Source organism: Neopsephotus bourkii, unplaced genomic scaffold (genome assembly GCF_033783945.1).
Source record: "Neopsephotus bourkii isolate Nb327-2 ecotype Australia unplaced genomic scaffold, CSIRO-AGI_Nbou_v1 NB_962, whole genome shotgun sequence".
NCBI classification, from domain to species: domain Eukaryota; kingdom Metazoa; phylum Chordata; class Aves; order Psittaciformes; family Psittacidae; genus Neopsephotus; species Neopsephotus bourkii.
The window spans coordinates 2,251,261-2,276,115 of NW_026901456.1; the positions used below are offsets into that span (position 1 = coordinate 2,251,261).

At 39.8% G+C, this 24,855-nt stretch overlaps 2 protein-coding genes and 1 long non-coding RNA gene across 4 annotated transcripts in view; 1 reads left to right on the top strand and 2 right to left on the bottom strand.

The window, feature by feature from the left end:
• Positions 1 to 5,916: 5,916 nt before the first annotated feature.
• Positions 5,917 to 13,451, bottom strand: LOC133215349 (uncharacterized). Its single transcript, XR_009726390.1, has 4 exons — positions 13,328 to 13,451; positions 11,372 to 11,434; positions 6,554 to 7,526; positions 5,917 to 6,493 (listed from the first exon to the last, which is right to left on the bottom strand). It is a non-coding gene; the product is annotated as an uncharacterized LOC133215349 (long non-coding RNA).
• Positions 13,452 to 15,699: 2,248 nt separating this feature from the next.
• Positions 15,700 to 21,509, top strand: N6AMT1 (N-6 adenine-specific DNA methyltransferase 1). Of its 2 annotated transcripts, XM_061358991.1 has the most exons (6): positions 15,700 to 15,873; positions 17,404 to 17,493; positions 18,096 to 18,186; positions 19,076 to 19,159; positions 19,902 to 20,043; positions 21,043 to 21,509. In XM_061358991.1, exons 1-6 carry the CDS (start codon positions 15,731 to 15,733, stop codon positions 21,192 to 21,194), a joined length of 702 nt encoding a protein of 233 aa, XP_061214975.1. In that variant the 5' UTR covers positions 15,700 to 15,730; the 3' UTR covers positions 21,195 to 21,509. The 2 variants fall into 2 exon arrangements, with proteins under 2 accessions (XP_061214975.1, XP_061214976.1); XM_061358992.1 differs by lacking the exon at positions 17,404 to 17,493.
• A 1,883-nt stretch (positions 21,510 to 23,392) lies between these two features.
• LTN1 (listerin E3 ubiquitin protein ligase 1) overlaps positions 23,393 to 24,855 on the bottom strand; it is a 31,686-nt gene continuing 30,223 nt past the window's right edge. The window contains exon 30 of the mRNA XM_061358993.1: positions 23,393 to 24,462. Within this exon, the coding sequence (XP_061214977.1) occupies positions 24,400 to 24,462 (63 nt within the window). The 3' untranslated portion in view covers positions 23,393 to 24,399. The remainder of the gene's footprint in view (positions 24,463 to 24,855) is intronic.

Sequence of the window (24,855 nt, forward strand, 5' to 3'; positions counted from 1 at the left end):
TAGAAACAAAGTATATATATACAAAATATACATAGAAATATACATTATTATATATATACAAAATATACATATATACACACACTGAGCAGATAACTCAAAGGTGCTCTAAGTGACAGTCATGATAACTACAGTTACTGGAAGGCACACTGGCTGACACCTGGAAATTTTCAGCCTCCTGTCTCTTGTTATGGCAACCGACTGCAACCTCCAGCATCCACCACTGTTCCCAAAAAAAAAGTCTTTAGCTGAATTCAGGTGTTTTTCTGACCATCTCACTGCTGACTGAAGACCTCCATTTTTACCTCATCAGAGCACAGGGCTTCAAAAGAACTAATGCCCTGTTGGTTCCTGACCTGTTCTCTTCCTTCTTCCCCTCCATTAGAAGATACCATGTCTGCACTAAAACTAGACTTTACCAAATTCTGAACTTCTCATTTTATCTCAGTGAAATCCTCTTAGACCTAGAGAAATGTCAGATTGTTTCTACTTCCACATTATGAAAATGTAGTAGGAAAACTTTCAATAAAATTTTAACATTTTAAAGAGTTTCATTGATTTTTGAATGCAGCTTATACTGTATGCAAATAGTTCTAAAGGGTGGGTTTATGAAGTTATATATCGTGTGTGAAGGAAGATGATTTTTCTTATCAATAAAAAGTGCTTTTGACATAATAACAATCCTCGTAAAGCAACTGCATTTTGTTGCTTTTTCTTCTCTTGGGAAAACCACTTCTTTGCTTGCTCTGTCCACATCTGCACAGAGCCAGAGATTATACTGGAAATAAAACAGTAGCTGTGTTATTTCTGTTCCTGGGTTCTTTGTCTCTCAGACTGGAGGATCTGGGAATGCTGGGAAGACATTAGGTGATCAATTGTTTATGGAAAAAAAAAAAACACCAACAAACAAAAAGCCTTATATCTTGAAAAAAACTTGCCTTACATCTTTCACTGGTTATCTTCCTTGTTGGTTAAAATACAGCACTTCCACAGCTTCGAATCCAATTTTCCTTAGTCTGAACACTACTGGTAGGCAATGAAGGGCCTATCAGTAGAGAAATGAAACAAGAAAGTCACAAAAAATTGGAAGAGGACGGCAGATGCTGTACAACTTTAAATTAAATAAGATCTTGTCTCCTTAGCAAAACTATGTACAAACATGCCAGTAATGATGGTTAAGAACACAATGTGGTTTTAGGGAGTTGGGATTTTTTTTCCTGTTGTAATGGTTGTCCCGTTGCTTCTGAGTGAAGAGCAGCCAGCTTCAGAAGAGCTGCAAGGAGCCCACCATTATCCCAGGTAGAACAGGGGAAGCAAACTAATGCAAGCCTGGCCTCTAACTGCCACTAGCCTGATTCAGAACCAGGCTGACATTATTCAGCCTGCTGATGACGGGGTAGGGGTTCTTTTTCCTGCTCCCCTAGCTGTGGAGTGCTGGAAATGCTCATGGATGGAGAACAAGTGGCTTTGCCCAGGTACAATTTCTTACTGCAGCATTAGCAGCATGACAAATTTCAAATTTATATTTAAATAAGATGTGTCACACATGGCTATCTACTTGTAAGCGATTTTGGGAGGAGGAACACAGGCTAGTGCCCACTACTTTTTATTTTTCCCCAGTGTACCCTCAGCACAACAGCCACAGCAGCAACGCCACTGTCCTGCCCACACCATACTAGCAGGACCCTCAACAGATTTGTATGCACCCAAGAGACTGAGCAAGACTCCTTCAGAGAAAAGTGCATATTGTGCACTTTACCCTGTGCCAGCACTCAGTTTCACCTGAGAAGTGACCTTTTTTGTTCCTGCACCCCTCCTCAGGATGAAATGCTGTGTGCTGTTCTTTCCATGTAGCACATGCAAGGAAAAGTTATTTTTATAGAGGATGTTCCATATACTCTATTTGAGGTTAAAAGCTTCTGTTCTACAGGAGGGTGGTCTGCATTGTAATAATTGGCTTCCTTAACCTTTAAAACCATTAATTTACAAAAAGTGTCTTTGCTTAAATAAGTTCAACAGACATTAAGTTACATGGCTAAAGTATGCTAGGATGTCTTTCCACTCAAACTCCTGGTTTCTTATTTGTTCCTTTTTGGATGGAAAAGGAAGTTTAGTTAGACTCAAATTTAACAATAGGACCTTTGACACGATGAAGTATTTATGGCTGATTTCAGCCATGCGTTCTGTGTTGTTTTTTTGTTTTTGCAGAGCTGCCAGTTCAAACAGCTGTAGAAAGGAGTATCACATCACTTATTTTTCTTCCTATTTGTTTCTACATCTGGAACTCTAATGAAGTACTTGTGCTAGGAAAGACAACTCTGGTTTATATATCGTCATCAGGTTTATAAACATCACATCCTTACCACAGACAGAGAAAGAAAAATGGTCCTCAGGAATGAACACTAACATCAGCATTCATCAGAAAAATCCCATCTTCTAGCTATAACTCCATACATGGCTATTTGTAGGGTCTTAGGCAAATCACATCTTCTCTTTGCCTCATAACCTCCACCTATAAGCTATAGCTAAATAAAAGAGTTAAAAATGTGACAGGCAGATAGGGAAAAATAATTGATGAGTGAAAAACCTCCCACGCATCTTATACCTTCAGAAAAGCATTGTTCTGATTTGCACCATTTCCAGTGAAAGGAGAATGAATGGTACTTTGAAGAATTACATCAAGGCAAAATATTGCATTTGGCATTTAAATGCAAAGTTGATAGCTGTTTCAGAAATGCCCAAACCAGATAGTCAATGCCAAATGCTACATTTTTTGTATTCTGTAATATTCTTCAATAATCACTTCAAGACTCCTACAGAGAAAACAGCACACAATGAATGCTGTTAGCAATACTTTGATCAAAGTCATATGATTTGCCCTTCTGATTTCTTAAAACTTTCAAAGCTGGTTTTGGTTTGTTTTTAGTTGTAAGAGTTCTAGACGCAAAGTACCACTTACACATTCTCAGCAGCTCCCAAGGTTTGTACATGGGCCGTGTAAGTCATAACAATGAAGGCGCAGTAAATTTCCTGAGGATTAACGACCAGCTGGGATGAGACGAAGGTCAGAAGCACAGCCAAGGATCATTAACCCAAGCTGGTCATTAATCTCAAGAATTTACCTCATGCTAAGGTCAGTATTGTTATTTTAACCCGGAAATCAAAACACCATGGCCATATGAATTTTTGTTTGATAGCTTTACCTGTAACATCTAGCATATTTTAGAAAAAAATGTATTTTATTTGGGAGAATTGCATTAGTTAATTAGACCACCAGGTCACCTTTCAGTGTTTGATTAGTTTTGCTTTCTTTAACGTATGTACTGGACTATGACAGGCAGAAAGGATTTATAACATTTTTCTTCCATATGCAATTGCGATGGACCTATTAAATAGTGACCTTGTTTATATACCTATTTACAAGTTTTGATTTCGATCCCAAATTTCATCTCCTAGAGCTTACCAACCTCTCTCATAAAATATTTGTTTTGACTGAACATCTGTGCAAGTGATTAGAGTTTGAAAGCGGTGTTTCAAAAAGATCGTTGTTTATAAAGTGAGGGTGTTAGAGATAACTAGAGAGTGTCTACAATTTAGGTAGCTTTTACTCCCTTTAGAAAACATTAGTCCTTTTAGAAGAAAAATAAAAACTTCATAGCAGCCTTCCAGTATCTGAAGGGGGCCTATAAGGATGCTGGGGAGGGACTCTTCATTAGGGACTGCAGTGATAGGACAAGGGGTAATGGGTTAAAACTTGAAAAAGAAAGTTTAGATTGGATATAAGGAGGAAGTTCTTTACTGTGAGGGTGGTGAGGCACTGGAATGGGTTGCCCAGGGAAGCTGTGAATGCTCCATCCCTGGCGGTGTTCAAGGCCAGGCTGGATAGAACCTTGGGTGACATGATTTAGTGTGAGGTGTCCCTGCCCATGGCAGGGGGGTTGGAACTTGACGATCTTAAGGTCCTTTCCAACCCTAAGTATTCTATGATTCTAAAAAGGCAATTTTGCTATCCAACTAATATTCACCTTTTAGTTCATGGTCATTTGGTATTTAAACACTGCCAATTAATTCTTTCTGTAGCTATTTATCCTATTTCTGTGTCAGTACAGATATGCTGGGCTTAAAAGACTTTAAATCCTTCATGATTAGGAAGGAGCTGGCCATCAGCTCAGCAGCATGCTTCACAAGGGCAGACTCTCCCACACACTTCCCTGAAATAAGTCTCCAAAATAAAGAGGTGCTGGCAATCCTTGTGTCTATGCACAAAAGGTGCCTAAATGGCCCCCAGGTCTTCTGGCACATTCCAATTTATCATTGATACATGTTACAGTTGAAGAAAACACATGCAGACTCAGAAAAAGGAAAACATAGCAACCTACCTTATCCAATACACAACATATTTAGATCTTTCTACAGCAAATAATGTTTTACTTATGGAGCTTGTTTTTTGCTTTATAATGTTTCTTCTTGCAAGGAAATTTGTCCCTATAAATTACTCCTGAACTTCCCAGCCTTTGCAGTTTTAAATCCAGTCTATTATTTCCCTCTTTGCTCCCAGCTGGGGATTTGCTGCTGAAAGGGACCAAATGGATCTCTAAGTTCAGTCCTCCACAGCTATGCAACAGATGCAGATCTACAGAGTTTTGACTGTGTTGGACCCAACTCACCACAGATCACAAAATCTTTTCCAACATTTCTTACAAACTTCAGCTCCACACTAAAAGACCAAAGTGAGAGTGTAATGTGCTGTACAGAGAGCAGTAATGACAAGGATCCACTGCAGCAATTTTACTTGCTGGCTATATCCTGTTTCCAGCTGAGGTCAATCTGCAGTGCTTTAGAGCATGGCTCACCAGCCAGGCACCTTGAAGATTTTAATACAATTCTAAATCACCTCATTTATTCTTACTGACATCTGTTATGTCTTTACTTGCAACATATTTTTAGTATTTCCTTTAAAATATATTAGCAGGTGTGCATGTGAAAAGTGGACAGCTTAAGGAGCTTGTTGTTGCTGGACAAAGACTCAGTTTGAGTGTAGTCCAATGAAAATGTTACACTATGTAGCTTTACAAGCCAAAAAAAAAAAAGTTGCTCAAATCTCACATTCTGATTGTAGATCAGGCTAACTCTGCCAGAAATAAGCTAATCTTCAGGCTCTTTCCCGCGATATATTTAGTTTCTTCTTTCAGTCATGCTTTTTTTCTACCTTCTCATTTTACACTTCTCCTGTAAAAACCTAGGAAATGTAATTAAAGTATTGATATAAAGTTATTGAAAGTCTGTAAACCATGAAACACAGGATTGCTTCATTATTTATTAAGTGCTAGCAGACTTTTGTTGCTATGGAAAGGTACAGCAAACATGGACTCCCATCCATAGTTCTTAGCATGAAATTAAGAGTATTTTGGTGGCAGCCTTATCTTGGCTGTCTTATACCATGACAAGGTCCTTCATTATAGGCCAAATGTTGCTGTTCGTTTTTTGACTGAACAATGTGTGATTTCAGAAATTATTCTACTGAAGCAGCATTATGTGAGTACTTATGACATGAACTTTTTTACCTGAATATACAGCTACACACAATGTGTTTTGCCTAACATTAGTATCTTTTTCCTAAGTCTGTCAAGATGCTTTATTTATTTAAGCCACAAGAAAATCTTTTCTCTGAGGTGCCCAATGACATGTTCTATCCAGTTCCTACTAAGCTTGCTACATCAACATTCAGTGTTTTGGTAGACAGCTGCTTAACCCCCCCACACCCCACTTTTGAAGCATGACTGTAATGGAACATCAGATGTCATTATGAAGGTGATTATGAAGTGAAAATCCTTTTTAATCTCTCTTTCTTAGATTTTCATACTAAAATATATATAGGGAAAACTGGCATGCAAGCCACAATTACATGCAGATTTTTGTTCAGGTTCTTAATAGTCATGCTTTACTAACCTATGAACATATTAATATCAATATTAATGTTGTCCAGGAAATAGTATGGGTAAGAAAGTGCTGGCAAAATATTCACAATATAGCCAAACAAAAAGAGAAACATAACATTTACAAATTCAAGAACCACAGCCTGCCTAATCTAGTATTGCTATCAGTGCAATCAGTATCGGCAGTGTCAGCCAGAAGTTACACAAAATCCTCTCCAAGTGGGTGCTTTCCCTGAAGTTTTTATGAGCACATTGAATTGTAATGGACTCCCAAGCAAGCTTTCAGGTGAACAACTGGGAAGACCAGTTTTGTGGTAGAAGGACAAGAAGCAGTGAACACAAGTTGAAGCAAGAGAGGTTTGGGTTGGATATAAAGAAAAAACTCTTACCCTGAGGAGAGTCATGCAGTGGAACAGGTTGAGGCTGTGCAGGCTCCATCTTTGGAGGGTTTTACAGCCTGCCTGGAGAAAGCCCCAGGCAGCCTTATCTGATCCCAGGGATGACCCTGGTTTGGTCAGGAGGTTGGACCAGAGACCTGAAGCCCCTTCCCACCTGAATGGCTCTTTGATCCTATAATTAGAAGTCTTTTAATAGAAACAATAAGACTTAAAAACAAAAACAAATACGGTGAAACCTTCTCACAATGTTTGGTTGTTCTTTCCCTAGCTTCAACAGCTTTCCATCACCCATTTATGAGCTTTTTTACAAAACCAATACACAATATTATATATGTATATAAAAATATATGTACACATAATCGAGTAACAAATACTATATGTATATTTTTATATAATGTCATTGTAAATGTATGTATGTATATGTACATCAACATCAACATATATAACAGTATTATAATATTTCCAATTTTATTTTCTCTCCTATTCTAACCTAAGCTATTCCTAAGGTACCTCTTGCAGTTGTTAAAGAGATTTTCACTGATTTTCCATGACAGTAGTTGATTTTCTGAAGAGTGACAACAAATTTATTCTGAAATGTATATGGACACTTGTAATTGTTCTATCCAGTTTTTCTATGTTCCATTTATTAACACCAGAGTAACGATGACTCTGCTGAAGTCAATATAAGCTATAATAATTTAAACTAGGTAAAGATTTAATCCACTGTATTTATATCTACTCAGATGCCTAAGCAAGACTGGTGTTCATTATATTTTTTTTTAACACTAACTTAAACAACCAACTGACTGTACTGTTGCTGCTTCTCTATACAGTCCCACACAATGTCAGAACTATTGCAGATAATTTGAACAACTTGTTAACCCATTTGTATCCTGGAACTTGAGCAGATATTCTTTGATTTCCTTGTTAAATGTTCTCTAAGTCAAAAAGGAAGCTGTTATCTCTGGCTAGCTCATAGACTTTTATGTTCTATCAATCAAGGAGAGAAAGATTAGCAAGCAAAGCACTTTCTTAAGGAGATGCAGGAAAAACTGTCCCTCTTGGGATAACTTCTGAATTTATTCAGTCACTTCCACATAGCTGTTTAGGAAGTTCTGTTTCACTCTAGTTCCAGTGGACTGACACATAAACCATCCATTATTCATGCCATGAAAATGTCAGTTCAGCCTCAGTCCTGAAACAGAAGAGATTTTTCATCCTTTTTAGAAATGCCCTTCTAGCCACTACATTTTCTCCTGTGTCACATTGCTCCCTGCAGATACATACATTTCATTAATAATGCAATTAAAAGACAGTAAAAGTGTCTCAATTACATATGCATACACAAACCAGCTATTTCTTTGGTACATTCCTTGCCATGATCCTACTGAGCCTAACTGCATTGCAATTTTGCTATTTGTAGGAGACTTCAGATCAACCTGTTCCATCTTCCTGTAGCTGATGGCTTTAGCTAAAGGAATACAGCTACATTTTAGACTATGATGAGTGCTGCTGTCAGACTAACAGAGTAATTAGAGTAATTCATGTTATTTTTAACCTTTTTAAAAAGGACTCTGGATGTTTCATATATGTCAAGAAGGAATATTGCCTTGTGACCGCATATAATTTTCCTGTTTTCTCTCTTTTTCTCTGAATTCTCCATTAAAAGTCTTGGAGACAAAATAAGAAAGCACATTCAACACTAGCTGTCCTGAGAGAGGCTTCTCTTCAGTATTTGAGCAGGCAGAAAGTAAGGGAATCTCTTACCTTGCTAGTTAGTTTGTCAGAATCTAATGCAATAGAACACGTTTTAGTCTTACCTCTAAAAACTAGCCATTTAAAATGACAAGAAGAGGCAGAAATGTCCTGAAAATAGCTAAAGAAGCCAATTTGCCCTGGGGCACATTGTTGTAAATTCCTGAGGAAAACAGACATCATTCTTGCCCACTAAAGGAGGCAATGTTGGTAAGCCAGTTGTAAAGGAAAGCTCAGCTACAACTCTGCTGCCTGAGGTGTTGTGCATTAAGATATAAACCAAAGAACTGATCACTTGTACCTTAAAAATCCCAATTCCATTTTTTGCATTAGCAGTAGTTTTTTTACTAGGTTTCTGGCCTACATCCAGTTAAAACAACTATATATAACTACTTACCTAAACATTCTCTTTCTGCTCAGTTGATTATGGCATTATTTATTTTCTCTCCTGAAGTGTTGAAATACTTTCGTACACTGTTAAAAAGTTCCTTGCCTTCTCCCTAAGGTAGCTGCATTTCAATGATGAGCAATGTAATTCATCATCAGTTCAATAGAACAGTTGGTAATTGGTTTGTAAAGTTTAGCATGCACTCTGGGATCTTTTCAGGAAGGGCTATAAACAAGTACCCATCATTCTTACTCTCTAATGTGTCATCCCTGGACCTCTCACTTAGCAGGTCTAAAATTCCAGAGCTGTGATGAAATATTACCATGCCATGGTGTACTGAAGCAATGTCATGATGTAAGGGCAAGAATTTTCATCAGTCAGTAGGGAAGTGAAAAAACGATTGAAGCTACTCCTTTTAGAAATACAAAAGAAAGAACAGTGTGTAAAACTCAGCATTGATTCACCTGACAGTATCTATGGGGAACAGGGAGAAGGACACTTTTATTGGAGTATATTCTCCAGGGTTTGGCTTTTGGTATGGTTAGGGAACTTCATAATATGACTAGAAAGGGAAATGAAATTGGGAAATGTGACACTTGGAAAAAAAATGCTAATTATCCAAAGACTAGAAATGAGTAACATCCAAGTGTTCTTCACATCACCATAGTTCTTCACTTAATAGTTTAGGAAGTAGTAAAAAGATGATACTATTTTTGTCTTTGCTTAGTAATGATTCTACTAGTTCAGGAATGTCAGGGAAAACAACCTTACATGACTGACCATGGAATTATCTAATATAATTAAACAAAGGATTATAAAAAAGAGGTCTGTAACTAAAAGTCACTATTCTATGACAATTTTTAATAATTAAGAGAATAATTAAATAAAATTAAACAAGTGATGGCTGGAATAATGTTTGTTAATTATTACTGGTTTTAAATTATGATTTATTTGGGTTTTTTTGCCAGCTCCAGAGAGGAGCCTTCAACCCCCGGGAGAGGGGAAACCCCGCGTCCAGGAGCCTCAGTTCTGCGCGGCGAGAGCCACCGAGCGAGCCTCGAACCCTCTCCAGGCCTTGCCCAGGAGCCGCAGCTCCGCTGAGGCGAGCAGGGATTCACAGGGGGCGGCCAGAGGAGGATAAAACAGCGCCGTAGGGAGCACGGGTGGCCAGGGTTGTGACGAGCAGAGTGGGCAGTGGGAGTGTGGCGCGGCAGTTCGAGTGAGCAGGTGAGCGCTCGCCTCAGGGCCAGGGCCGGCTCAGGGGACTCTGCTCTGGCTGCTCCGGCGGTGGCAGCGTCGGCACCAGACAGAGCCGGTGAGAGGGGAGGCTGCAGCGCGGAGCTCGGGGTATAGAAAGGTGGTGCCTTGAGGCAAGGGTGCACAATGGGCAGGGCTGCGCTCGGTGCACCCTAGCGGAGTCCTTCTGCAGCAGGGGCTGAGCTGTGGGATTCTGTCGGTAGCTGAAAGGTGTCAGGGGAGCTGAGGGGGAGCTGGACTGCTTGCTCCGGGCCCGAACTGTGCAGGAGTCACAAGCGTCCATTTTAGCACATACAGAAAAGGAGGAGGGTGTTAATCCAGGAAGCTGGGAGCTAGTTACAAAGCAAAAAAAAAAAAACAAACAAACCCAAACAAACAAACAAACAAAAAAAAACAAACCAAAACCAAACCAAAACCAAAAAAACCCAAAAAACAAACAAACAAAACACAACACACCAACACACACCCCCCCCCCAAAAAAAAAAAAAGAAAAACACACAAAAAAAACCCCACAACAACAACAACAACAACAAAAAAAGACAAAAAGGACAATTAAAAGCAAGGGGCTTCCTCCTAAATCCAACATCCCCACCCAGAGCTGCTTCGCAGTTCTGCAGGAGGCTAACAAGGACACACACACTGCACCAAATGAACAACCAGATGTTGCACCAGTGAAGAGGATCACTACTGATATCTCCAGGAAAAAAGCAGTGGCTCACAGCAGTAGGTGACTCTACTTTGAAAGGCGCAGAGGCACCCATCTGTCAGCTTGACCCAGTCTCAAGGGAGGCGTGTTGCCTACCAGGGGCTCAGATCAGGGATGGTGCTGAGAGGCTGCCTGGTCTAATCAGTCCTTACCCACTTCATAGTGGTCCATGTGGGTGCTAGTGATACTGACAGCAGCAGCCTGGGAACCATTAAGAAGGACTACAGAGCCCTGGGAGAGGTGGTTAGGGGCACATGTGTTAAAAAAGACAAGAAGGAAAGCAGCATTAAGATGGAATAACAATTAAAAACCCCAAAGGGATTATGATTTTGGCCATGCTGGCAAAGGCAGAACATCTTGCTACATTACTGTGGTGTCTGTCTCCATCTTTAAACAGGAAAAATTAAGCACATTGACTCTTCTTAGGCTCCCATGCAGCTTTTGATGTGATGTTATGAGGAAAAGTATGACCTAAGCTGGAGATGATGGAATTGGCAAAGGGAACATGAGGTGAACAAGAAACTGAACAAAGGTTAGATAGTCATACATCATACTGAAAATGAATAGTATCAGGTTAAAAGTCACTAATGGTGACTTCCTGAAATATCAGTCTTGGGGCTGATTTAATTAGTGTTTTTACAATATCCTTGACATCAATCTGATGACAACATTAAGTCAGGAGACGTGACGCAGGGGGGAACAAAACGACCAGAACATGAGCAACAGGCATGCAAAGTGGGCTAATAAAAACAATAAAACCTTACAGAATTCTCATATTATAGTCAGTTATTTGGAAACCATTGAGGAAAATCAGTGGAAGAACAAATGGTAAGAAATCATTTCTGAGAGGAAAATGCAACCATAATCCTGGGATATACCAGGAAAGTTCCAGGAAAGTGGCAGCTAATTCTGCAAAACATCAGTGAGGCATTACCTGGAGTAATCTGTACAAGTCACATTCAGGGTGAAGTCAGACTTGAATCCACATGCGGAAAGTCTAAGAGAGTGGTAAGAGAAATGAAAATAGTATCTTATGACAGGAAACTTTTAATAGCACGTCTTTCTTAGTCAAGCAAATCAAAGGCTGATGAGAACCTTTCTTTGTCTACATATCCATCAAGCTAAAAGTATGAAAAGAAACACTTCAGCTTTCATACTTGCCAGAAAAGTGAGTATCAAACCTATCACCACCACATTTAGGCTGGGAATGACAAGGTTACTAATAAGCAGAGTACTGAAGTGGCTTTTCATTACAAATATGGATGGCAAGAAACCTAGCTACTTTTAGGAAGACACTTTCTCAGTTTAAGGAAGAGATTATATGATGTGGTTGCCTGATGGGCTACATAAAGAGATCTCTTCCAGACCTCTCTTAGCAGTTCTCTTTCTGCAGTGGACTTTTCCTGGTGGCTCCACTCCTTCAAATGCACTGAAAGAGGAGCATTCATGGGGCCGGCACAGGCCTAGGTTTACTTCCGTGACATGGAGGGGCAAACACAGACCTGTTTGAGAAGTTTACAATGGAGACTTCTGAGGGCTGACAGACAGCTAGGAAGTTATGGGTTAAGTATCACTGCATGAGAGGAAGGGCACTGAACTCCAAATGGGATAGAGCCATACAGCTTAGTGTAAACAAATGGTTATGATTCCTGTCAAAAACAATTTTTCATATCCCCATAAAGCCTGGTTTAATAACATGGCACAAGCACCACTGATAATGGGAATATTAGTTATCCAGCAATTTCCCAAAATTGAAATATAACCTGTTTTGGCAAAAACAGTACAGTTTTCTACCAAGAAAAACATTTTAGCTAGTTATATAAGCAATAAAAATAAATGTTTTATTAAATTCACCCAGAAGGACTTACAAGTATTAAAACCTCCAATAATAATTAACCAGATTTCATGATGTATGAAACAGCCAAAAGTAACAGCCAGTACAGCTGAAGATGGTGAAGTCATTTCTTCTACTTGCACTCCAAAGCCTGACCACCCGTAGAGGTTAAAAAAAATACATCCAAAGAATTAATTTTCCTAATATGGACACAGTGCAAAATTCTGTCTCTTAGCATGACTTCATTTTGCCAAAGTAATGGAATTTTATGCAAGCTTAATATGTTTTACAAGTACTTGCTCCTCTAGTGTAGCAGCAAATCATTGGGAAGAGAGATGAAATGACAGAGTATCTTACTGAGTTTCCTTTCCCATTTAAAAAACTGGCATTGTCTCCAGCCAGGCTCCTGCTCACTACTGCCCCTTGAAGCAGCCTATCGTGCTCCACTGATGACCGAGATAGTTTATTAAAAGCAGACTTTAATTAAGATTAATGTTAACCTCTGTCAGAACCTACTGTTTTGTCAGAAATGTGATAATCCTACTCTGCAAAGCAGCAGAGTACGATTATAGGGAAAAGGATTTTCAGTAAAGGAAACCATCAACATCTCACAGGCTAAGATCTTGTTTAGCCTGTATGCAGACACCATGCTGAAAGACAGAATAACTCCTATCAGAACAGGTTTCACAAGAGAGCATGATAAGGACGTAAATTAGGAGGCAACAACGGATAATTCTGTTGCAAAAATGGTTGAGATAGGTTATGACAACACTTCATATGGGGGAATAAATTAAAGGAAAAATAGTATCTTAAACTCAAAGGTAATACAAGATCAGGACCATAAATAAATTTACTCAGGAAATTGAACTTTTCTAAACTTCTGAGTTTCTAGAGTTGCTTTACATGCTAGACAGTGGACCAAGACACCTAAACTGCTTTAAGATAAAGCTTGATGCTTTCATTTCTGTGACAGGACACAAAAGTGATCCATGGGTTAAAACCTCATCTTTGGATCTCTGATTATTAATCTCTGGATATCCAATTGCACTGACTTACCCCAAAAGACTGGACATGAAGGACACTTACTACTGACTGATCATAATTATTTGCATGTATTTCTGGTATATTAATTATGAATCTCTGTAATTTGTTGGCTACTTGAAAAAGCATTGGCTTTGAGGTGAAAGAGTAGCACATTGGTTTGACTTGGAAATGTACAGCTAAAGGCAGATGTAAGGCAGGATGCACTACTACTGAAGTTTCAGCTAAATCTTCCAGATACCTGGCTGCTGAGCTGGTGTCCAACAGTTGGGTCAGGTAACACCAGTCATCGCACCTGCAGCGAAAATGGAACTTTGCCCTGCTGTAAGACTCCCAGAGATTCAGCAGTTGTTGCTGTGTTGTTTGGGGTTTTTTGTCTTCAGTGAGCGGGAGCAGTCCTTTCCCCAAGAGAATTTACCCAAACAGATTTCTTGTTACTGCAAGGACTGAGTATATTGAAGAAATAATTTTTTCCTCACATGTTTATGTGGAATAGATAAACTATGAATTTTCAGGACAACATATCTATTTCACAGCTCTTTTCAATGAGCATAAAGGACAAGACCCTCCCATGAAGCAGGAACTGCTTTTCTGTGTTCTCCTGTATTCCTGTGCAAAACTAACCTATGGCAGATACAGGAATAAACAGAATAAGCCTAGCTTCAAAATGAGTTAGCTGTATTTACAAACTATGAGCAACTCAGAAATCAAGTTCTTCTATAGGAATGGAAGATACCCTCTGTTCTATAGAAGCCACTTACAGTTGCAAGTGAAAAATGGAAATTGGTTATCTTTCCCTAGTTCCAGAGCCAAAACTGGAGGTTAGCCAACAAGCAACAACCCCAACCTTTAAATATACTTAAATCATCAATCTACTGGATTACTCATGGGGTGTTTTTTTGGGGTTTTGGCTATTTTTTAATTTTTTTTCCTTCTTTTCCAAAACTTATGTTCTTTTAAATTATTACAAAAATAATGTTTTAAGATTCTGGCCTGTTTAGTAACATCACCTTTTATTGACCTAGAAATTCATCTCACTCTCAGAATTTGAGTGTTCAGTGCATTGATGTGTGAACTCAGACGTTTTATGGGAATTAGAACTTGTACACCGCTCCTGCTTCTGATCAGAATTTGTTTGCTCGCTTGTGTTCTGTTGTGTAGGGCAAATCATTAGTCTGATTGGTGCTCTGAAATTTCCCCTCAATTCATAGTTCTGCAGACCTAATTTTTGTTTGAATTCTGGAGTTCATAGGGTTGGGCCTGAGGATGCTGTCAGGTGTTGCTGGCAAAAAATCATAGAAACATATCCTTTTGTAACTGGAAAAAAGAGCTTCATTTGAGTATTGATGTGTTTCCCATGTGTGCTTCACTGCAGGACTGGCACTTAGAAACTTCCTCAGCACCTCCTTTTGTTTGGCTTTGTGTTAACTTTATGTGCAGAGGTGTTACTTCTCATGAAGGAAAAGCAGTTTGGGAAGCTGAAGCAAAAAAAAATAAGAGTAGTGGGTCCTTCACATCAGTGTTCATTGGGCAGCAAAGGCCAGCAGCATCCTGGCGGCCAGCAGGGGCAGGGCAGTGATTATCCGCCTGTACTGGGCATTGGTGAGGCTGCACCTCAAATCCTGTGTTCAGTCCTGGGCCCCAAGAAAGACACTGAGATGCTGGATTGGGTCCAGAGAAGGACAACAGAACTGGGGAAGGGCCTGGAGCACGACTGTGATGAGGAGCGGCTGAGGGAACTGAGGTTGTTTAGACTGGACAAGAGAAGGCTCGGGGGAACCTTATTGCTCTCTACAGCTACCTGAAAGGAGGCTGTAGTGAAATGGGGTTGGTCTCTTCTCCCAAGTAGCGACAGGACAAGAGGTAATGGCCTCAAACAGCACCAGGAGAGTTTTAGATTGGGTATAAGGAAAAATTTCTTCACTGGGAGGGTGATCAGGTATTGGCACAGGCTGCCCAGGGCAGTGGTGGAGTCACCATCCCTGGAGTGATTAAAAACCCGTGTACATGGTTTAGGGTGGGCTTAGCAGCGCTGGGGTGGACTTGATCTTAAAGGTCTTTTCCAACCTAGCCCATTCTGTGCTTGTGCTGCGGGGATCGCCACGCGCACCTGAACCGATTACAGTGATGGGTTTTAATGTCCGATAAACTGCACCGGTACGACGAAGCCGAGCTCTAGAAAGTACCCCTGAGATGCTCACCGGAAGTGACGTCAGCAGACCCCTAATACCGAGTCCGCAGCGACAGCTGCCGCCGTTGGCGCGGTCAGCACTAGGGCGGGGCCAAGCCGGCGCCCTCATATTGTCGGTGTCGCTGTCGCTGTCGCGACTGCCCCGGCTGCCCCGGGGCTCCCCTCCCCTCCCCGCCCCTCCGGGAGCCCACGCATGCGCACCCCGGGGTAGGACGGGATGGGATGACATGGCGACGTCCGCGCTCCCGACACCGCGGTACGATCACGTGGGGCCGCACGGGCCCTACCGCGATGTGTATGAGCCGGCCGAGGACACCTTCTTGCTGCTGGACGCGCTGGAGCAGGACGCGGCCCTCCTGCGGCAGGCCCGGTAGGCACTGCGGGGAGGGGCGGGAGCGGCCAAGGGACGGGAGGGGGCGAGGCGAGGCGAGGCGGTCCTGTCCGTCGCCCCTCCGCGGGCGGTTGGCTGGGGGGAACGCGGTAACACCGCGTCTGTCGCGCTTCTCAGAACGGCTTCGGGCTCTGCTGGTTGTCCGTAGGGTGGCGCTTCGGGGGTAACATACGAGCAGCTGTGCAAGGACTGCACCGTATTTCGGTGGCACCAGAACGTATTTTGAGTATTTCAGCTCTGGGGTCCCCCGACAACTTAAGGACGTGGACCTGTTGCAGCAGAGTCCAGCGGAGGGCCACGAAGATGCTCGGAGGGCTGGAGCACCTCTCCTGTGAACACAAGCTGAGAGAGCTGGGGTTGTTCAGCCTGGAGGAGGCTCCGGGGAGACCTTAGAGCAGCTTCCAGTGCCTAAAGGGGCCTTCAGGGATGCCGTACAAGGGCATGTACTGACAGGACAAGGGGTTATGGTTTGAAACTGAAAAGTGTAGATTTAGATTAAATATCGCAAAGAAATCATTTACTACGAGGGTGGTGATACATGGCAGAGGTTGCCCAGAGAAGCCGTGGCTGCCCCATCCCTGGCAGTATTCAGGGCCAGGTTGGAGGGGCCTTTGAGTGACTTGCTCTAGTGGCAGGTGTCGCTGGCCGTGGCAGGGGGTTGGAACTGGATGAGCTTTAAGATCCCTTCCAACCCAAACCATTCTGTGATTCTTATAAATGTGGTAAAACGTTTGTGTCCTAACCCCAGTGAAGCTGTATGAGCTGTGTAGCTGCTCACGTTGCTGCCCAGTGTCAGCAGCTGAAGTATGCCTCTGTAACTATAACCACTACAGAAATGGCCCAAGGAGTTAATGCTATGAGTGATTATTTTGAAATTGCCTGCCACTGCTGTTTGTCCAGAGCTGGCTGAAACTCTCCTGAGGTATTCTTTGAGTCCTGCTTAGTTGTGTGGCTTCACAGAATCATAGAATAGTTTGGGTTGGAAAGGACCTTAAGATCATCTAGTTCCAGCCCCCCTGCCATGGGCAGGGACACCTCACACTAAACCATGTCACCCAAGGCTCTGTCCAGCCCGGCCTTGAACACTGCCAGGGATGGAGCATTCACAGCTTCCCTGAGCAAACTATTGGAGGTGTTAATCAATTCCTATTGGAGTTCAGTCTTGCTGCAATAAATCTGTAATAAATGCTGTAGGAATGTAGCCTCTACTCTTGAGATTGTGCAGTTAATGGAAACTTTAATGTTAGTAGCATGGGGGGAATGTTATCACAGGCTACTCTGAGAAACACAGAAGGAATTTCTGTATGGTCACCAAGAGGCCTGAAAAACACTGTGAAACCGGCAACAAGACATGGGCTTTGACATGTCATGGGCTTTGAAGGCTGTATGATAAGTATTTCAGCACATAGAAGGGCATCAGGTTTTCTAACACTGCTTTGACTAAGTCTGCATCTGTTGTAGGCGGTCTTATACATTACAAATAAGTCATCCAGAGTTTTCTCTCTTTAGAGTTGAGATCTGCCTTGAAATAGGATCTGGATCTGGTGTGGTTTCGACATTTGTAGCTTCTTCCATTATTGGATCCAGTGCACTGTATATGTAAGTATAATAGCACTTAAACTGCTGCATGCACTAATAAACAATACTTAACCTTCACATACTTTCCATTTTTACATTTTAAAACCTGTTCTTTTCACAAAGCAATATCAGTTCAATTCTGCAGGTATGGAAATCAAAGCAAAGGAAGCCTTAAACTACTTCAGTTTCTTTAAGTACTGGTGCCACTACAACTCCATTTTCCCACTTTTGAGACAAATTGCTAAGTTTACTATTATATTCACTTAGTTAAATTCTAAATTTTAGCCACTGACTAGTCTTACTGAGGTCTGATGACATAACATTAGTTATGGATGCTGGCAGTTTTATGAGAGACTTGTATGCATACGTATTTATGCAGAGCTAGCATTGAAAAACAAATCCTGCACTTTAGCTTTCATACAGTCATTGAAACTCCAGCATGGTGTTGAGTGGTTTAGCTCCTGATACATTGTATGTATTTTACTGGTTATTTTTCACTATAGACTTGAAATGTAAAGGATGTTTTCATTGAGAGTACATAAATTAGCGTATTGTTCACGGTGATGTTACAGTACCCAGATATAGTACCCAGTAACTTAGACTTTGTAATATTTTGCTTCTAGATGCACAGATATCAACCCAATGGCAGCTTACTGTACACTGGAGACAGCTCTGCTTAACAACGTTCATCTTCAGCCAGTCATTACTGACTTGGTAAGATGTTTCAGTAATATCTTTATAGTTTTTGTAATTTTTTAATACTTATTAGGGATACTGAAAAGTAACTGTGGCCTGGAATAAGCATTCTCTTAAAAAGCACAGAAGTAAAAAAGAAAACAATAAAATTCATCAGTGTTTCTGAAAGAAGGGAAAACCAAACTGCTTCAGCTCTAAAATTCAAATTTAAGCTTTAAAATTTCACTGAATTAATTTTAAAACTTAATTACGTATATATAGTTAGAAAAATCCTGCACAAGGAACTCTGCAGTGAGCTGACATTATCATAGCTCTTTCTCTAATGTGATGCATTTCTTGGTTCTTGGCTCTTTCTGATTTAATTAGGAACTGTGTAGTTACTTTTTCCTTGCAAAACTTGATATGGAGAAAAGCTAGGTTTCTCATCTCTTTAGCAAGATGTTTGCTTAAAATACCCTAAATATCTGTGTTTATAAAAGATAGTGAAGATAGGCAACAACGAATGTGATCTAAAATGGATGAAATACTGCTTGTACTTGAGACATGAACTGCACTTGTCACCAATTGGTAATTTTGGGTAACGGATATTAACCAATGATAACTTAAAAATTCTTTTATATCTAACTTATCCATCTAATTTTGTGTCACGTATGTGTCTTTCTCTTCTACATCCCATACATAACATACTCTTCAATATGACTGAAATGTTCTGCTGTGCATGGATCCTTCTTGGTGATGCTTCTCTTGCACTTCGAAAGCAGAGTTCAGTGTTCCCGAGTCAGGCTGAAATGCTCAGAATATCCAGCATTATGTAACTGAATTTTTACAAAATGCTTGCATTGTTTCCAATTAAAAAAAAAAAATAAAAGAGGGAACATTAACAAAAGAACCTTCAACTCATCTACAGGTCAAAGGACTGTCTCCAAGATTAAATGGGAAGGTTGATCTACTGCTATTTAATCCACCGTATGTGGTGACACCTTCTGAAGAGGTAGGAAAAATTGGAAATACACAATAAAAATTATATTTCTACTGTTGGAGGAGAAATGGCAAAACAAGCTCTGCTATGAAAACTGAAGGGGTTTTGTTTTATTAAATAATAGAGGATGTTGTAGGACCAGCACTCTTGTAACACCACTGTTGTAGTGAAAATTATTTACTAGAGTTGCTTATAAAGACTACGTGGGAATAAGGATTGCTAGCTGCTGCTTCTCAAGACCTAGTTTCTCCATCAAGTATAAACTGTGTAAGACTTTTGTTAGGCATGCTAAGGCATTCCCATGAAAGACTTTCAATGTAAAATGCACTTGTTCCCTGCAAAATATCCGCTGCTTCTGCAGTCGCTATTCTCAGAATTTGACCCAAAAACACTTAAAGGGTTTTCTGGCCACCTTCCATTTGGCAAACACACTCATAAAACATTACAAGAAAATATGTAAACAGCACATGACAAAATGTAGCTCTTTTAATCCAGTTTAAAGAGTAGAATTTGAAACAAAAAAATGTATGTTCATTGTGTAAAAAGTAGTCTTGAAGTAATTTTGCTGCATGTTATGTATTCGCATGCTTCAAGCTGAAACATTATCACCCTGAGCATATATTAATCTGATGAATTAAAGTTGACAGATTTCTAATGGCAGACATCTAAAACTAGAGATTATGGTAATGTTTCTCTTCTGAGTGATCCTTCTATCGTTCTGTATTGTGACAATCTTTGCCTTCATTCCTTCTAGGTGGAAAGCCAAGGAATAGAGGCATCCTGGGCTGGTGGCAAGAAGGGCAGAGAAGTAATGGATAGAGTTTTTCCATTAGTACCAGACCTACTTTCACCAGAAGGATTATTCTACTTGGTCACAATTAAAGAAAATAATCCAGGTGATCACTTTCCTTGGATCATTAAGTGTGCCAAACCAGATCTAACACTATATTAAATCCAGATGTTGATCACTGTAATGTTCTCCAGCTTACCAGACTTCAGTAAACAAATAGTACACAACATCAGTTGAATCTAACATGTGACAGCAAGTAATTCAAGATTGACAGCATGTATTGACATTCATCTAGGTGTTTTAGGTCCTCATTTAGAAATGCTGTAGATGACCATATCTGCCTGCTTCATAAAGCCCAGGCCATCTCTGTGGACTCTTGTGCTTCTTGTCTTTTAATTTTATGTGGGTGTCTATAATCTACAGAGGGACTTTTACATAAGCTGATGTCTCTTGGAGTCCTTTTCCTGAATTCATGGCTTTTGCATCCAGTGTGTGGTGAGCTAGACCAAATATATAAGCAAATTTACCAAAAGAACATCCTAACTTAGTTTGGAAAATGGTATTATATAGGTCAGGACCGCACACTCAAGTGTGGGCTTCAGTTCCACACTTGAAATGTGACTACATCTTAAGTATAACAAAGCCAGGCCCATGCTTCCTCATCAAAGAGAATTATGGTGTGAACTTCAAAGGCAAGAGCCTTCAGTTGGGTATGTACTCTTTCATTCTGACAGGCATAGAGAAGTTGCAGACTTCTTTATTCTAATCTAGTGCTTAATGGCTGTGCATTGTTTTAAGAAACACTATTCTTTCACACCCTGTAGATTGGGCAGCTTCTGGGAGAAGGTGCTACAGATTTTAGTTTCTTCTACAAATTAGCTTCATAGCCGAATTGTTTATTGCTATTAGTACCAAAATACAGAACTTCAGTTAGCAAATTGTCAACTTCATTTGTTCTTGGTGGAAGACTATTTTGCATAAAACTTAGTGACAACACAGTTTATAATCTTTGTTTTACAGCTTATATTCAGTAGATACTTTAGCACTGCCTTTTACAGCTGCTTTCCGTATGAACTCAACTGTAATGCTACACTTTCAATTACAGATGAAATCCTGGAAACAATGAAGAAACATGGATTAGAAGGCACACGAGTACTTTCCAGACAAGCAGGACCAGAGATGCTTACTATCCTCAGATTTAGGAAGTCATTGATAACTGCTCTTCATGATCCAGACACTAGACATGCAGAAAGCTGAACAGAAGAGAACTGAAGTTGCCCAATCAAATTTTAAGCCAAGATTTTCCATCCTCTTGAAGAATATCATCACTTCCTGATTACTGCAGTGAAACTGATCAAGGTGCTACATTTATTTTTATTCTGGATGTCAACCAGCAATTGTTGGCTGTCAGAGGTGTAGTGGTCCTCTAGCTATCCACAGGACAGTTGAGGGGCAACTGTGAAATACCCTGCCTTGTTGTATTTGCACTTAATATTGAAAACTTTTTCCTTTCTAAATAGGTATTTGTATATTTTGTCATTGTGGCTTATTAAAATAATTTACTTGATATAATTCTTCCTGATTTAATACATCCTTTTAATAGCTTGCTATCTATACCCATGCTGGATTTGAATGAACACTTAGAATTAGTGTTATTTTGATGTGGTATCGGATACTTTTACAAGTCTAAGGCACAGTTACTGAGTTTCCTTCACTTGCAAGGAAATGGTGTACTTCTGAACAGCAAGATGCAGTAAGTGTATATCAAGAGCTAAAGCAAAAGCAAGCTATTACTCTCCTGAAGTCTCATGGGCAACAGTGGGGTGATTGTGCTCCCTCTTAGGTCATTTTACAAGGAGGGTGCTGCTGTAGATTAGATGAAAAGTTCTCATCCATGAAAAGGTATTAATAGGGGGAAAAGGAAGAGATGCTATAGAACAGGCTGGTTACTGGGTAAGTGAAACCAAGGACGTTAAGTAGAGAAGTGGAGTAAAAGTCCTCCCTCAATCGCTGTCCAAAATGGGGAACTATTTCCTGACCACTGGATCCAGATGAAGAGCTTTCCTCTGCAGTTTCCTCCTCCTCCTGCTGCCCACAGAATGTTAATGTACAGAGGTGCCCCAGCTGTGCCTCAGCTTGCACAAACATTAAAGGTTCTTCCATGCTTTGAACTGACCACCCAAAAACCTTACCTAGGACACTGAAAAAAGAAAGTTTTGAACAGGAAGAATAAACCATGAGAACTGCTGTTAGCAGAAACACATGACTATAAACCTAGCTAGGCAACTTTCACATGGAAAAGGATGTTTTACTGCAAAGGAACATGAGAAGCTACCCTCCACTCTGGACTTGTCTAAGGACTATCAAAGGTGAGGAACTGGGGAGAAACTTTGTGACCATCTGAAGTAACGTGTTTCCAGTTTTCCACTGAAAAATTCAAGCAAAGTTCTGTTCTTGCAGCTTAGTAAGTAGACAACTCTACAGTCTTATTTCAGTCTGCTTCCTGCTTCTAGGACCTGACTTGATGGCAGACCCTTTGCTAAGCAACACTTTTTTTGTTGTTGTTTAGTTTTCCCTCACAAAGCTGTAAGGAGAAGAGGCTTTATGCTTAGTGATTTTACTTTGCTGTAAATCATGGCTTTTAAAGTAACAGTGATAGCTGGGGGGCTGTTAGAACCAAAACATTATCATCCTTACACCACTCTAAAAGTTTTATGTTAACCACTTTGGCTAGCAAAGTTAAGTTGCTGAGCAAAAGTTGTAAGATCAAAAGAGGATTTTTAAGATGTAGTCAAAACTTTTAATAGACTAAAACTACAGGTTTAAGAAAAAGAAGTTTAATTAATGTCTAGTGTTTAGTTATAACTAAAGAATTGGTTTTAAATGGTAATCAAAGATAAAAACGGGCAATTATCTGGCACATACTGCAATGCTCAACAGTGTGTGCAGTTTTAAATTATAAAGAACAGAATAATGAAGATCAGAACAGAAACGAATAAAACATAACAAACATCCTTTCCCCAGAACATGATTGCACTGGGCTATCTAACAGCTGCATATTTGGACAAGGAAATACAAGCATCCAGTTCAACAAATCATGAAGTTCAATTTTCCTGGCCCCTCTCTACTGCTGTCTGCTGCAACTCTAGAGTTTTAGTATCAGTAAAAATGAAAAACTACAGCTTGCTCCCTAATCTGTGTTTCCAGTTAGAGCTTTTCAGCACCAGCTTTAAAGCCTTTCCATTCTGTCTTTCTCAAAAACTGTGAAGAAATTTCTCCTCTGGAAGGTCAGCACTACCTGTTAAAAATACAGACTTAAGTTATCAACAGCTAAAACTCAGTTCTAGAGCTTCCACGTCAGAAGGGGCCAACTTGTTATCTTAAAATCTGTATTACTGATTTCTGAAACTTTATCATACGAACTAGTAGAAAACAATCCAGACACTACACAGATCGATTAAAATTTATTTATTCCCCCCCTTTTATTCACTTTTCAAAAGATACCCACCCCAAATACCATTCCACTTTGATTTTATTAGTATACTGCTGCTGTTTAAAAAATAAAAAGCATGGAAAATGTATAGTCGGCAACAATATTAAGTTTTGATATATCTGTCATATTCACTTGGAGTCCTTGTAATTCTGGGACAGTGGAAGTACAGTGTCCATTCAGTGATAGCTACTTTGCCAGCTAACAATGACATCAACTAAAACAATAAGGGCTGATCGGTGCATATACCTTCTCGTTAAAAGTCAGTTGGCAATAAATAGGTAGCATTTTTCATTGTCATGCAGGAATGATTGTATTCTACTTACTTGGGCTTTCTGAGTTTTTGTGGTTTTAGGGTGCTGGATGGTTAAGGGATTTTTGGAAAATGAGACTGTTAAAGGTGAAAGCTTGGTATACAAGCATGTTAATTTAAAGCATGCTCTGTTTAAATTTTACGCTTTAACTGAAGGCTGTCACCCTAGATCCATGCCTTCATGTCTAACAGCAACAACATTCTTTTTTTCCCATGAAAGGAACTATTATGAACACACTATAACCAAAAATCAAGGTTTTATACCACCTATGTTAAATTCACCTGCTATATTAAAAGGCATGAGCTGGGTTAAGTGCCTGACACCGTGTTAGAATACATCTAAAATAAGAGGTTTTCATCAACTATGTTGTGGCCTAAACACCACTTCTGAAACATAACTGCATTATTTCCAAACTTTTAATATATCTCAGTATCTTAAAAATATACACATTAAAATAAATTATTCTTATATATTTCTTTATATCAAAGAAGAATCTTCAAACTTACAAAAAGCAGTCCAGAGGTAACTATGTGTCATATATCCCACTAGTAAAAAATTTGAAGTAACTGACATTATTTCCAAGTAGTTAGCTTCTTACAACAGTTTTTTGCCTTCTCTTCATTTATTACTTAGCTCACAGAAAGGAGAATGTTTTAATTCAGAAAAATGTCTCTCGACAGAGTGGACAGGTGGATTTGTTGCTCGATGTGAACCATTTGTACTGGAAAGGAAATACAGTGGTTTAAGACACACATGCAAGCTCTCAGGAATGACAGTTTATCACCAATAATAACCATTATTTGCCAATTAATATAATTATCAAAGCATTAACTGTACTTTAAAAAGACCAAATAAACAACAACAGTAAAAAAAACCTTTCCACTTCTGTATGTATGCATGTGTACATATGTACATGTACATGTATCTGTATATACACATCACCCCCACATACTACTAAAGTCTTATTCTAAAAAGCCTGATACAAAGGAATTCTCATCCAGTCTCATTTTAAAATAAAAAGCTAGCATTTTTAAAGCAGCAATAATCTCTCAATTTCATGTCCATGAAGGTGCCAACCTGTTCCAATATGCTCTGTACAACCACTGCCTACAAT

Coding starts and splice junctions, on each gene's coding strand:
- N6AMT1 (XM_061358991.1), top strand. CDS start 15,731: ATGGCGACGTCCGCGCTCCCGACACCGCGGTACGATCACGTGGGGCCG. Junction 17,494..18,095: donor GGATCCAGTGCACTGTATAT/GTAAGTATAATA, acceptor TTTTGCTTCTAG/ATGCACAGATATCAACCCAA. Junction 18,187..19,075: donor AGCCAGTCATTACTGACTTG/GTAAGATGTTTC, acceptor ACTCATCTACAG/GTCAAAGGACTGTCTCCAAG.